This window comes from Felis catus, chromosome A1, assembly GCF_018350175.1.
Source record: "Felis catus isolate Fca126 chromosome A1, F.catus_Fca126_mat1.0, whole genome shotgun sequence".
NCBI classification, from domain to species: Eukaryota; Metazoa; Chordata; class Mammalia; order Carnivora; family Felidae; genus Felis; species Felis catus.
This window is the reverse complement of record NC_058368.1, coordinates 159,933,352-159,946,552: the sequence shown is the minus strand read 5'-3', so window position 1 is coordinate 159,946,552 and position 13,201 is coordinate 159,933,352. Positions and strand designations below refer to the sequence as shown.

General features: G+C 32.6%; 1 protein-coding gene across 4 annotated transcripts in view; it reads left to right on the top strand.

The window, feature by feature from the left end:
• Positions 1-13,201, top strand: part of CHD1 (chromodomain helicase DNA binding protein 1) — a 76,660-nt gene that overhangs the window by 52,482 nt on the left and 10,977 nt on the right. For 3 of the 4 annotated variants that reach the window (XM_045034090.1, XM_045034085.1, XM_045034086.1), the window contains 10 exons: positions 1,908-2,084; positions 4,555-4,715; positions 6,012-6,053; positions 7,378-7,508; positions 8,216-8,354; positions 8,577-8,727; positions 9,714-9,836; positions 10,673-10,801; positions 11,254-11,517; positions 11,871-12,011. In XM_045034090.1, coding sequence (XP_044890025.1) covers positions 1,908-2,084; positions 4,555-4,715; positions 6,012-6,053; positions 7,378-7,508; positions 8,216-8,354; positions 8,577-8,727; positions 9,714-9,836; positions 10,673-10,801; positions 11,254-11,517; positions 11,871-12,011 — 1,458 coding nt within the window. The remainder of the gene's footprint in view (positions 1-1,907; positions 2,085-4,554; positions 4,716-6,011; positions 6,054-7,377; positions 7,509-8,215; positions 8,355-8,576; positions 8,728-9,713; positions 9,837-10,672; positions 10,802-11,253; positions 11,518-11,870; positions 12,012-13,201) is intronic. The other variant, XM_023258732.2, reaches the window with a different exon arrangement.

Here is a 13,201-nt window from a genome sequence, read left to right as displayed (position 1 = left end):
TATTTTTCTTTGTAATTATTTCAGTTGATAGTGATTATTTTTTTGTCATTATGTGTTTTCTTAAAACCTCTTTAAGCACAATCAGCAAGATCATTTCTTAGCATTTTTGTTTTAAAATTTGGTATGGTGTATGAAAACTTTTCTCCCTTACACTGACAAAGCAGTAGCAGCTTGATGTGGAAAGGACCAAATTGTATATGAATAGATACATTTAGTGGAATGAGGAGGGCAGTTATTTCCTAATTAGCATGTAAAAAAATGCTTGGCAAATAGCATGTCTTCAAATATTTGGGCAAATGAGGGAACGGGGTATCTCTAAATTTAGATTTCTGTGACCAAAGGCTTTTAGCTACTGTTTGTTGGAGTAGTTCTGCAGTTTTTGACATTAGATTAAATTAAGGATTATCACAACTAAGAAAATCCAAGTTAATCAGTCCAAGTCAGCAATGAGCTCCTGTTAGTACTTATAAATACTCCTGGTAGTTCCTCCATAGCCATTTTCAACAAATTGAAGTTTTTCAAATGGGGAGGGTTTTTTTTGTTTTTTTGTTTGTTTGTTTGTTTTAATTTCTTTTGTGTGTGTGTGTGTTTATTTTTGAGAGAGAGAGCAGCAAGCAGGGCAGGGTCAGAGAGAGAGAGAGACAGAATCCGTAGCAGGCTCCAGGCTCTGAGCTGTCAGCACAGACCCTGATGTGAGGCTTGATCCCATGGACCATGAGATCATGACCTGAGCCAAAGTCAGACGCTCAACTGACTGAACCACACAGGCACCCCCACAAACTGGAGGTTTTAAGGAGCAGTCCAGTTTGTGTCATTTGTTCATTCACCAGTTATTTATTGAGCACCTGTAGTGTGCCATGCACCAGGGACGTAGCAATGCATAAAAACTTCTTTAATTTTAGTGAATCACTCTGGCTGCAGTGTGGAGGATATACTATAATGGAACAAGAATTAAAAGCAAGGTGATAAGTTAGAAGACTATTCTTTAATCTTGAGAAATAAACGTTTCTGGAACCAGTACTCATTCTGGTGTGATGAACTCTACATTAAGTTATACTATTTGGTTTTAATTTGACTAACTGGCAGTCTGAAAAAAATGTCACTGATAAGCTAACCAAAGTAAATACAGATTATTTTTACACCAGTGAGTTGATATACTGCTCGCTTTAGGATTTTCATCACACTTAAATAATAGACATGAGAAATGAACGCTATTTGTGCAGTGTTATTCCTTACACAGGGTGAGCATAGGTTCTTTCATCTAGCTTCTGTAAGTTTTAATGTTCCACTGTTGGCAGTTAGCTTTAATGAGTGCTTTCTGTGTACCAGTCTTCATAGTTCCTTAAATGTATTCTCTCATTTAATCTTCACAAAGTTTGTGAGCTCTTTTTATCCTTTTTTTTAAGAGATGAAGAAACTAGGAACCTAAGTAAGTTTATGGACTCAGAGCTCTTTTGTGTTTTGTTAGCTCTTTGTACTATTTATTATGATCCTAAAAATAAGAATATTGTATTGTCTACAGCACTTTGTAATTAATGCATTGGTGTGGTATTTTCTGCAGAAGATGATTAGCATGTTACTATACATTATTTTGTTATTGTTCTGTTAACTAATTTTGTTGAGCAGCAGGACAAAAGAGAATCATTCATGGAAGACATTTCTTACAAGTCTTTTGGTTTGATCTACTTCGACCTAATAAAGAAATCATAAGTAATAAAGAACTAATAAAGAACTTAGTTTAGCAGGCAATTTTGGTTCAGTCCATAGTCATATTCATTATCCTGAGGATATTTAAGTTTTATTGTCTTGTTTTGGCATGTCACTTCCTCTTCTCTGAAATGTAAAATGTAATTTAAGGATGAGTTCTTCTTTAATGCTTACTATTTCTTAAAATTCTGGAATTTAAGGTTGCCAACTTTTCAAATATGGATGAGGATGACATTGAGTTGGAACCAGAAAGAAATTCAAAGAATTGGGAGGAAATAATTCCTGAAGATCAACGAAGACGATTAGAAGAGGAAGAAAGACAAAAGGAACTTGAAGAAATTTATATGCTCCCAAGAATGAGAAACTGTGCAAAACAGGTGACATTTTAATCTAAAATATATGTCTGTTGATGTAAGAGTAGTCATACCTGGGCTGATCTGGTTTTGTTAATAAGGCATACTGGTCCATCCTTTTCTTCTTTTGTAAGTGTTTTCATCTGATTTGATAATTTTTGCCTTATAAAATGAGTTGGAAGGTATTCTCTCCTCTTCTGGTTTTGAGAAGAGTTTGTATAGCATTGGTATTCTTCACTAAATGTTTGGCACTATTTGTCAGGGAAACCATCTAGGCTTGGAGTTTTCTTTGTTAAAATTTTTAACTCTTAATTCCTTTTATAAACAACTATGCAGAATATTTCTTGAGTGAGTGAGTTTGGTAGTTTCTTTCAAAGAAATTGTCCATTTTATCTAAGTTGTTGAATTTCTAGGCATAAAATTACTCATAATATCTTCCAAAAAATCATCCCAGGTTTCATTGATCTTTCTGTTTTAAATTCATTTATTTCTGCTCTTTCATATTTCTTCCACTTTGCTTTAATTTGTTTTTTAGTGTCTTAAGATACACGCAACAATTGAATCAAGACCTCCCTTTTCTAGTATTACTAGCATTTAATGCTATAATTTTCCCACTCTTAACTACCTCTTCTGAATCTTGTAAATTTTTGATACCTGTTATGTTTTCATTTTCATTCATTTCAGAATATTTTCTAATTTGCTGTATAACTTCCTCTTTGGTGTTGTTTTTGTTGGTTTGTTTTGTGCTTTTTTGTTGTTATGAAGGGTGTTGTTTAATTTCCAAGTACTTGGGAGGTATTCTCAGTATCTTTGTTAATGAATTCTGTCATTGTCATAGAACATACCTTGATTTGATTTGTGTGTTTTGAATTTTTAAATATTTACTGTTTATGACCCAAGTGAAGACTGTAGATTTTTGAATAATGGTAAAAGTGATTCGCTAGGCTGTATCAGATCCTACAGGAAAAGGAAAAAGGTTTAATACTAAATTTTTTTCTTTGCATTAACTTTTGTTTTTTTGGATATCGTGTAACAAGATTATTATTGTTGATTACGGAATCTTTTGGTGCCTCCTTAAATTTTGAGTCTTAGGCATTGAGGGAATTGCCTAGTCATTATTCTGCTGTCTTTCCCCCGGGGATAGAGTTTTTTTTTTTTTCTTTTTTTCTTTTCCTTTTCCTTTTCCTTTTCCTTTTCCTTTTCCTTTTCCTTTTCCTTTTCCTTTTCCTTTTTCTTTTCCTGCAACTGTATTAGTTCTTCTGTGCCCTCAGTGCAGTAGATGACTAGCTCCCTTTCTCCAGGCCATCTTCAGGAAGGAAAGTTCTTTTCTGATCTCCTGTGCTCTGATTCCAGTCTTTCTTCTGAGCACCTGTTGGAAGTTTTGTGGAGGAGTGCCTGAGAGGGAGTACAGGTTCTGTTCTGTACAAAGCTTGAACAGCCGTCCAGTTTGGGTGGGTGGGAATCTTTTCTGTCATTCTTTTCAAATGGATGATACAGATGGAGATAAAAGGTGGAAAATTAAAAAAAACAAACAAGCAAACAAACAAAACCATGTCTTCGGTTTCCAGGAATCCTGTGCTGTCATGGTCACCCAAATGCGGCCTTTAGCCAATTTTAGCTAACTTCCCTTTACCTGCTTATATATTATTTGGTGTCTACGACTCGTGCTTTTCACAGGAAAGCCAGTGTTCAAGTATCATCTACTGTATTTCTGTATGTTTTAGACTACTAGATTCTCTTGTGGTTTTGATGCGTATAAAAGAAGTTAGGCTTTGGAGATGAGGTTTATTGTTAGGATGGGAGCATCCTATCAACTCTCTACATCCCAGGCAGAAATGGAGCCAAATAATGTGTGTTTGGTTTGAAAGTGCCCCTATACAGTTTGTTATTAGTGATTATTTCTGCCAACCCCAAAACGATCTCCTTTTATAGTACATGGGAAGCATAGCATTATATTACATCTTGTCAAAGTATGAAAGGAGGGTAGAATGAGTGAGAACTGTATACCAAGCTTGACTTTGAATTAGCTTCAACATATTAGGGGTTCAGAATATGCACTGTGACTGTGGAAAGACTCCAAAGACTTATAGAAAGTATGTTTTGATGTTTCTGTTAAATAATAGATGTTATAAATAAATAGTTACTTTAATTCTCATTTGAAAAAATTAGCAGTGAGGTTCTATAATTCTGTATTTATGTTATTTGATTAATTGCTTGTTGATAATTTTTCTCATATTTTTTCCAAAGGACAATCTTGTATTTTCCTGCTGATTTATGAGAATGTTTTAAAAAAATATTAGGGCTGTTACTAACCCTTTGCCATTAACCTGCCATGTTTTTCTCTGTTTTGTTTGCTTTTTAATATTATTTATAGGAAATTTTTGATATACAGACCACATTTGAATTTGTTCTGTTGATCTTTTGTAGTGTTTTCTTTGCTCTTACCATAGAAGCCGCCTTTAAGCTTCGGTAAATTTTTGTTTTCCAATTCCAGATTAGTTTTAATGGAAGTGAAGGGAGGCGCAGTAGAAGTAGGAGATATTCTGGATCTGATAGTGACTCGATCTCAGAAAGGAAAAGGCCAAAGAAACGTGGAAGACCACGGACTATCCCCCGGGAGACTATCAAAGGATTTAGTGATGCAGAAATTCGGCGGTAAGATGACATAAGACTATTTTACTTCAGCTTGATTTTTTTAGAAGGTGAAATAAAATATACAAATTCCATATTTTCAAAGATTAAGATGAAAGTTCTAGAGGAGGCAAATATATGATTGTGCAGGGATTAGATGGTTCTGGTTTTGGGTGTTCATTATAGCTATGAAAAATAAAGTTTGATTATCTAGTCTCTGCATGTTATTTATTGTTAGTCTATTTAGACTGCAACATTTTTTTGCTTTTACTAATCTGGTTCAGAATAGTGGCCCTATTGAATAATATATATTTTAGTACATTCAATTTGTTTATTAAAATTTCTCACTGCATTTATGATTCCCAGCGTTACTATTTTTATGTGAGAATACTTTAGTTCCATTTTTTTCTAGGTTTTTTAACACTGAGATTTGCTTTTTGAAAGTAACAATGTTAAAAGTATTTCTGATATGTCCAGGTAGGAATTGAGGTAAGATAGTCATCTAGGATAAATTGTAGTTCTCTTTCAAAATATGCGTTTCTTTATACACGTTTATTTAAGGGGAACGGGATAACAGCCAACTTTTGTTTATGTCAATTTTTGCTTATGAAATTTGTGAAAAGGTTGCTCATTGCTGTATTTTGGGAGTTTGTTGTTTCTTTCAAGTCATTGTAACTCTTTTCTTTTAAACCATAGACCTGACTGATAAAGTTCTTCCTCCTTCTTTCTGCCAGAAAACTAAATATATTGTTAGATTTTATTAAGAGTACTTTTATGACCACCTGATTTGCTGGACTTTCTGTCTTTAGTTGAAGAACATTTCAGCTTCTACTTTTCCTGGATATTTTCCCTCATCCATCAACCACTTGGGTAGCTTTGTTCCTAAGTAAAATTTTTATTTTCCATTGTTGGTATAATAACCATACATCTGAGTTAAAGGTATTATTCGGAAAACAGTACTTGGAATTTGAGGAGGTGTACTATGATTGATTGATAATTTGGGAGACACTTCCTGTGGTAGCCTTGAACTTGTGAAAATAATAAAGTAATTTCTAAAATAAAATTTAGCTTCTATTGTTTTATTTATATTGGTTTCTGAACATCATCCTGGGTGTTAAAATATGTCTTGTCTTACTTGGTATATCTTAATGTTTTAACATTTTTGTCTTTAGCATAGTTTATTCATTTCTGTTGGTAGTAAACAGTACCTTGAATTAATTTTTGAACTAACAAGTATTTTCTTATTTCTGTATATTTACAAATCTGTTTTTTAATGGATAGTGAAGCCCACATTTAAACCAAACAATTATTTTCTGTTAGGTTTATCAAGAGTTACAAGAAGTTCGGTGGCCCTCTGGAAAGGTAAACATGTTTGTCATTCTCATAGAATTACATGTGGGTTACATGCCGTCAACTTTATTTACTTATGCTAATACTCACTTTAGCTACTTTGTTAAATTTGCTTTAAAAGTCATTTACAAAGTCTGTAGAAAGCAAATTTCAAGTAGACTTTTAAAAAGATTTTTTATATTCTCAATTCCTTCTAGTCTCTAAAATTTTATCTACAAATGAAGTTTTTTTTAAAATACATAGATCTATAAAATACTTAGCATTTTTTTTAATACTCAGCGTTTTCATAATTGTACTTTGCATATGCTTTTATCCCTTTTTTTCCATCACAAACATGAAAAGCAGATTTATCCTTCCAGAAGGTGAGCTGCTAATTTCAGTCTTTTGACTTAAAGCCCAGTTCTGTTTCCCTACTAGGGAAATTTTCTTAAGTTTCCCTAATTAGAGTTCCTTCTTATACAAGCTATTAAAATTCAGATTATCAGGACAGGTTTTTTGTTTTGTTTTGTTTTGTTTTGTTTTTTAATTTTTTTTTTTAACGTTTATTTATTTTTGAGAAAGAGAGAGACAGAGCATAAACAGGGGAGGGTCAGAGAGAGAGGGAGACACAGAATCTGAAACAGGCTCCAGGCTCTGAGCTGTCAGCACAGAGCCCGATGCGGGGCTCGAACTCACGGACCGTGAGATCATGACCTGAGCCGAATTTGGCTGCTTAACCAACTGAGCCACCCAGGCGCCCCTGTTTTGTTTTTTTTAAGTTAATGGTTAATCTCAGTAATTGTTGGTGATTTGAATATTCTTTGACCTTTGGTTGTGGCTAACCCACTGTCTGAATATACAGTGGCAAAGACTCAAATTGGCTTAGTTCTATTTTTTCTCTCTTAACCTCCATTTTAAAAGTATTTGTTTTATTTTGAATATTTAGAGTACTGTATTTATCGAAAAAAATCCAGATAACTGGACCTGCCCAGTTCAAGCCTGTGTTGTTTAAAGTTCATCTGTATTACAGTGCTTAACTGCTTTTGAATTTAATATTTGGTTATTAAAAGCTTTTACAGAATTGTTACATAATCTTCAATTTGAAGCATACCATTCTGTAATGAATTGGTTAACTTTATTATTCTTGAATATATAAATGAATTGTTTCCCTGCCAAATATTTTCACATATAAATTTTTTTTTTTTTTTTATGTATCTTGTGCCAGTTATCTGAACCAGAATTTGTAGGGCATGGAAAGTGACTTGTAGAGCTTGAGATAAAGTGAAACTTAGTCTCCCTTAAATGGTGCCACTTTATTCTGCATATTTACCTGAGAATTATATTATTTCATTAACAGATTAGATGCAATTGCTCGGGATGCTGAATTAGTTGATAAGTCAGAGACCGACCTCAGACGACTAGGAGAATTGGTACATAACGGTTGCATTAAAGCTCTAAAGGATAATTCTTCAGGAACAGAACGAACAGGTAATATTAAAGTGAGAATGATTTAAAGGGAGGTAAATAGAAGTTTCAAATTATGCTTTTATTGAGTTTGGTATGTATTATATCTTAGCTACCTACTCATCACTCTTGAAAGATGCTTTAAAAAACAAAGCAGGACCATTCCTGGGTAATAGGAAATGGGTAATAGAATTGTATTACTGAAACCAATAGAGTTTGTCTTTCTGTCTGGTATATTCTAGCTGGTAGGTAGCATTAGGTGTTACTGTATTTTTTGTATATAAATGGCTAGGAAAAGATAGTGTACATGTATAATATGGTTTTTGGACATAATTACTTCATTATGCTTATTTTGTAATTTATCTACCTAAATGAAAATATTTAGATAAGATTTAGTAATAAAATGTACTGGAAAAAATCATGCTAGAACTCTTATTTAGAAGGTGACAGCATTAATAGACTGAGGTATCTTGTGCAATTGGTAAAACAATTAAGAAATGCTTTCTGTGAAATGCTTTCTGTGAATTCACATCTGCTATAATGTAAGTACTAGTATGTACTGAAAAATCTTGTAGTGAATTTAAAGTTTGCCAACAAGTGCCCCCTCCCAAATATATAAACAGGTAAAATGAATTGATTAGCTAAATAAGTAATGCTTATTAATATACATCATAGTGTATCTTGCTTAGAATTGTATACTTCATACTTTTTTATGTCTTATAAAAATTAAGGTGGTAGACTTGGAAAAGTGAAGGGTCCAACATTCCGAATATCAGGAGTACAGGTGAATGCCAAGCTCGTCATCTCCCATGAAGAAGAATTGATACCATTGCATAAATCCATTCCTTCAGATCCAGAAGAAAGAAAACAGTGAGTTATTTACTATACCCATTATAAAATATTTATTGTTACTCAATAATTCGCCTGTGTATGGATGTTCGAAATGTTTTTTTTATGTCACTGGCTAGCTTGAATGAAATGTTTTTAAAGATAAAATAAAGCATAGTATTTTGAAGTTCTAATCACATATGTTTTTCAAAATTTTAATATGGCAGTTATAAACTTGACAGTGGTTATTAACTTTGTTATTAGGTATACTATCCCATGCCATACAAAGGCAGCTCATTTTGATATAGACTGGGGCAAAGAAGATGATTCCAATTTGTTAATTGGTATCTACGAATATGGATATGGAAGCTGGGAAATGATTAAAATGGATCCTGACCTCAGTCTAACACACAAGGTACTTAAAATTTGTTTCTGTTGACCACTGATGTTAGATTTTTTCTTTTAAATTATGTTAGAAATTAATTAGACTGATGGGAAACCAAGGCCCTAACGAGCTGTATGACCTTGGCTTCTTGGTTTTCATGAAGGGATTGAATTTAAATGATGTGAGATTTTGCTTTACCTCTAAAATTATATACTTGTTACTAAGGCATAGGTATATTTTTCTTCATAGCATTAAGTTTAAAGTAAACCTCTAATTCCATCATTATCTTATTTTTAGCAAAAAAAATTCTGAAATATTTTATAATTTTTTGCTAAAATCAAACAATGCTTAGGGATTTTGGTGATTTGATACTACCCTGGTAGCTAAAATCATTTCTTTGCCTAAACTGGAAAACACTGGAAGCATTGCCTTACCTTTTTATCTTATTTAAATTATATTTTTATATTTTACTTTTTCATAGACAGAGGGGAACCTTTTGATATTGGTGCTGTGTCATTTGTTGCCTGTGAGGCCAAACTTAAAATAGTTTAAAATCCCGCTGTGGATATTTTCTCAAGGTGCATGCTTTGGGTCACCTTAAATAGATGATAACATTGTTCTAGGACTCTTTGTATACTGTACAGTTAAATGTACTGTTACTGAGAAAGGAAGGATATCTAAGAATACTGTAATGTTTAATAACACTGGATGCTAAATACACTTGTATATTGGAAAAGAAATTTTTAACCTCACACTTTGTATTATTATTTTGAATGTAGGCATTTTTTTTTTCATGTATTTATTTAGAACTTATTCGCAGGCAAATTAAATCTTTGCTGTGGGGTAGGTATATAAAAATGTATTTTGCACTCTTAGTTGTTTAATGCCCATAAATTTTAACAGTTGTAACCTGTCAGTAAATTGTATGTATTTCTTTCAATGAGTGAGAATTTTTTAGGCAGTAACATTTTCATGTAATTTATTAAGAACAACCTGAAAAAGTTAATTTCTTTCAGATTCTTCCAGATGATCCTGATAAAAAACCACAAGCAAAGCAGTTGCAGACACGTGCAGACTACCTCATCAAATTACTTAGTAAAGATCTTGCAAGAAAAGAAGCTCAGAGACTTTCTGGTGCAGTAAGTTAAAATTTAGTGCTTGAGAGCAATTTACTTTTCAGTAAATGTAGTTTAGTGATAGCCCTAGACATCTGAGTCTAATATGACCTTATAAATGTATTTTTCTATATTTTAGTAGCTTTAATTGTATATGGTGATATTTGCCTTCAGTTGTCTCTGTATTTCTTTTAAAACTGGTAAGTCTTTCAGAAGTAGGATCCTGGGTTGTGTGTATGTGTGTGTGTGTGTGTGTATGTGTGTGTTTCCTGGTGTTTGGATAGGTGGTGGGGGCAACTTGTTTAGAGAGGAGTAATTTTTGAGAGGTCGGGCCTCTATGACTATTTTATTTGGTGTTATTAGAGAGCTAAAGGTACAGCATTAAAGGTCACAGAGCTTATTTATGAGAGGGGTTCAGAAGAGTAGGAAAAATACACTGAAAGAGAGGTCATTAGAAACAGTCTTTACAATTTACATTATAATCACAATGTGATTATATAATTACATTGTGTAAAATAATTTTTATGTAAAATAATTTTAATGCTATCTCTGTTAGGATCAAATTTAGTTGAAGATAATTGTAAATTAGGAAGGTGAAAAACCTCCCATTTTTTTCAACTTCCACTTTGCTTTAATTCTTTTTTAAAGGAATAATTATAGTTAGTATCAGTTACTCATGATAATATATTCTTGACTCATTAAATTATGTCAGTTTTGTTGACTTTCTGAGATTGGTGTAACTTATTACCAATAGACCAAGGATTGGGTAGGAATATGTGTTAACTTTTAAGATTTACTACTTAAGGAATTTTTTAAAATTGAATCTCTGGAGTTGGTTAGAATAAAATAATTATTTTTAGGGAGGTTCAAAGAGGAGAAAAGCAAGAGCTAAGAAGAATAAAGCATTGAAGTCTATAAAAGTGAAAGAAGAAATAAAGAGTGATTCTTCACCCTTGCCCTCAGAGAAGTCTGATGAAGATGATGATAAGGTAAGAATGTGTTTTGGAAGAACAGCCTTTTTATATTAGAAAGGGAACATAACGTGTTTTAGTATACTTGCCATTTAAAAATTGAACTAAGACCTAAAATTTTACATTTAGGTACTGAAGTTCCTTTTGTGTAGTTTATTACATAGTCTCACATGCAGAACAGAATTCTACTTGTCCCATAGAATGTCACTAAGAGGGATAGAGCAAAGGTTCTTCCTTTTCAGAGGTTTGCTATTTAAATGAGGTTCTGTCTCCTTTGATTTTATTTTGAATGGGACTGGCTTGCTTTAGTTTTTATAGGAAGGTTGAACATTGCATGTATCATTATTAATGGGATTCTGGGTTATTTCTTTCCGAATCCACATACATGCAATCCATACTCATACAAAGAAAGAAATTAGTCTTTGTCAAGATTTGGTTAGTAATACATTGGCCATACTTGCACTTTTCAGGATGAGATCACTTCTGTGAAACATCCAAATAAAAAAATTAAAACAGAAAGAGACAGTGAAGAAAGACCTGAGCCAGATGTTTTTATAAAGAAGGAATCAGAAGAAAAGAGGGAAGCAAAAGAAAAAGAGAATAAAAGAGAACTTAAAAGGGAGATAAAAGAAAAAGAGGATAAGAAAGATTTAAAGGAAAAAGATTTTAAAGAGAAAAGAGAAAACAAAGTAAAAGAAGCTATACAGAAAGAAAAAGACATAAAGGAAGAAAAGGTATGCAAATCATAATGTAAAACTTAGAAAGTGACAAAATCAACATATTTACATTTTAGGAAAATAAACTGCCTATCAGTCCAAATTAGCCTGAATAAGTTCTTTAAAAATACATGTGGGTATCTAGAAGAGGAGAAAAATAGGTTTGGATCTGTTTTTTTAAATGCCTTACCTGTAGGGTAATGTTACATAGTAATTTATTTTTGGTTTCCCCAAATAAAATTGGGGAAAGATAAAGAGTATGGAATGTGAACAAGCAATTATAGAATAAAAAGAGACATTAATTGTTTTCTGAAAGTGTTAATCATTTCACCTTTGTTGTTGCTGGATTTTTTCCCCCTCTTTTTCTTTAGTTGAGTGAATCCAAGTCTGATAGCAAGGAAAGATCCAAGAAATCTTCAGTGTCAGATGCTCCAGTTCATATCACAGCAAGTGGTGAACCAGTTCCCATATCTGAAGAATCTGAAGAGCTAGATCAGAAGACATTCAGCATTGTAAGTAGTAGACTTACTGGTTATTAGTAAGAATTCATATAATATTTTATTTTAATTGGCAGTTTTATCTTTTGGAGCTTTTAATTTAGAAATGTATTTGAATTGGGTAGTATTGCAATTCAGATTGATAAAGGCAATAGATTTAAATTTTGGAAGTTATCATAAATGTACAATTAACTTGGAAAAACTTCTTATTAAAGACTTTAGGGAAAGTCATTTAAGGAACACTTAGAGTGAACTTTTTTCCCTTCAGCTTCAGAATTTTAAAGTTTTCAGTTCCTGAACCTTTTATCTATATAAAACAGTGCTTCTTATCTACAGTAAATGACTAGCTATTTTCCCCCCAGTATTTTATAGGCCAGTATTCTTAGAAAGTATAGTAAAAAAAAAAAAAAAAAAAAAAAAAAGTAAAAATAATTTCGTTAGAGAAGTGAAAGTAAGGGAAAAATACACAAAATGTAATAAGCCCACTGGGGCTTATGACAGACATAAAATTGCACTGTCAAACTGATATGAAGGTTTCTAAAATTTCTGTACCTGTCCCCCATTGTGGACTAGTACAAGTTCATAGACCTTGAGTAACACTGGTCTAAAAAATACTGGTTTTACATGGTACCATGCTTTTATGTTCATCAGAGTCAGAGAGGAACTATCTTGGCCTTTTTCCAGATGATTTATTTACTGAATATAATCAGGAAACCAAAATAGTCTCAACTGTGAAATTAACTGTGATACAAATTTTGAGGAAAACTTTATAGTGAGGTTGCAGTGTGGAAAAACAGTTCGGTATAGTAATTGAATATACTGGCTCTGGAGCCAGTTTGAAAAGTAAGTATAATGATTAACTGAGTTAATACATGGAAAGTTTTTCAGCTAGTGCCTTTATTTTAAGAAATTGTTGTAGTGGATATTGTTATTGAATATAGATATGCCATCAGATTGATAAAGGACTAAAAGAATCCAGATACAGAGCAAAATCAAGAAGGAGTAATACTGTTAGAAAAAAAAAGACTGCGTGATATGAGACCGGTACAAATTATCCTTGAATAAGAGACATGCTGTTATTGGTAGCACCCAAAGTGAAAATTTATAGTCTGATATATAAATGTATATCTCATTGGGGCGCCTGGGTGACTTGGTAAAGCGTCTGACTCTTGATCTCGAGGTTGTGAGTTCAAGCCCTACACTGG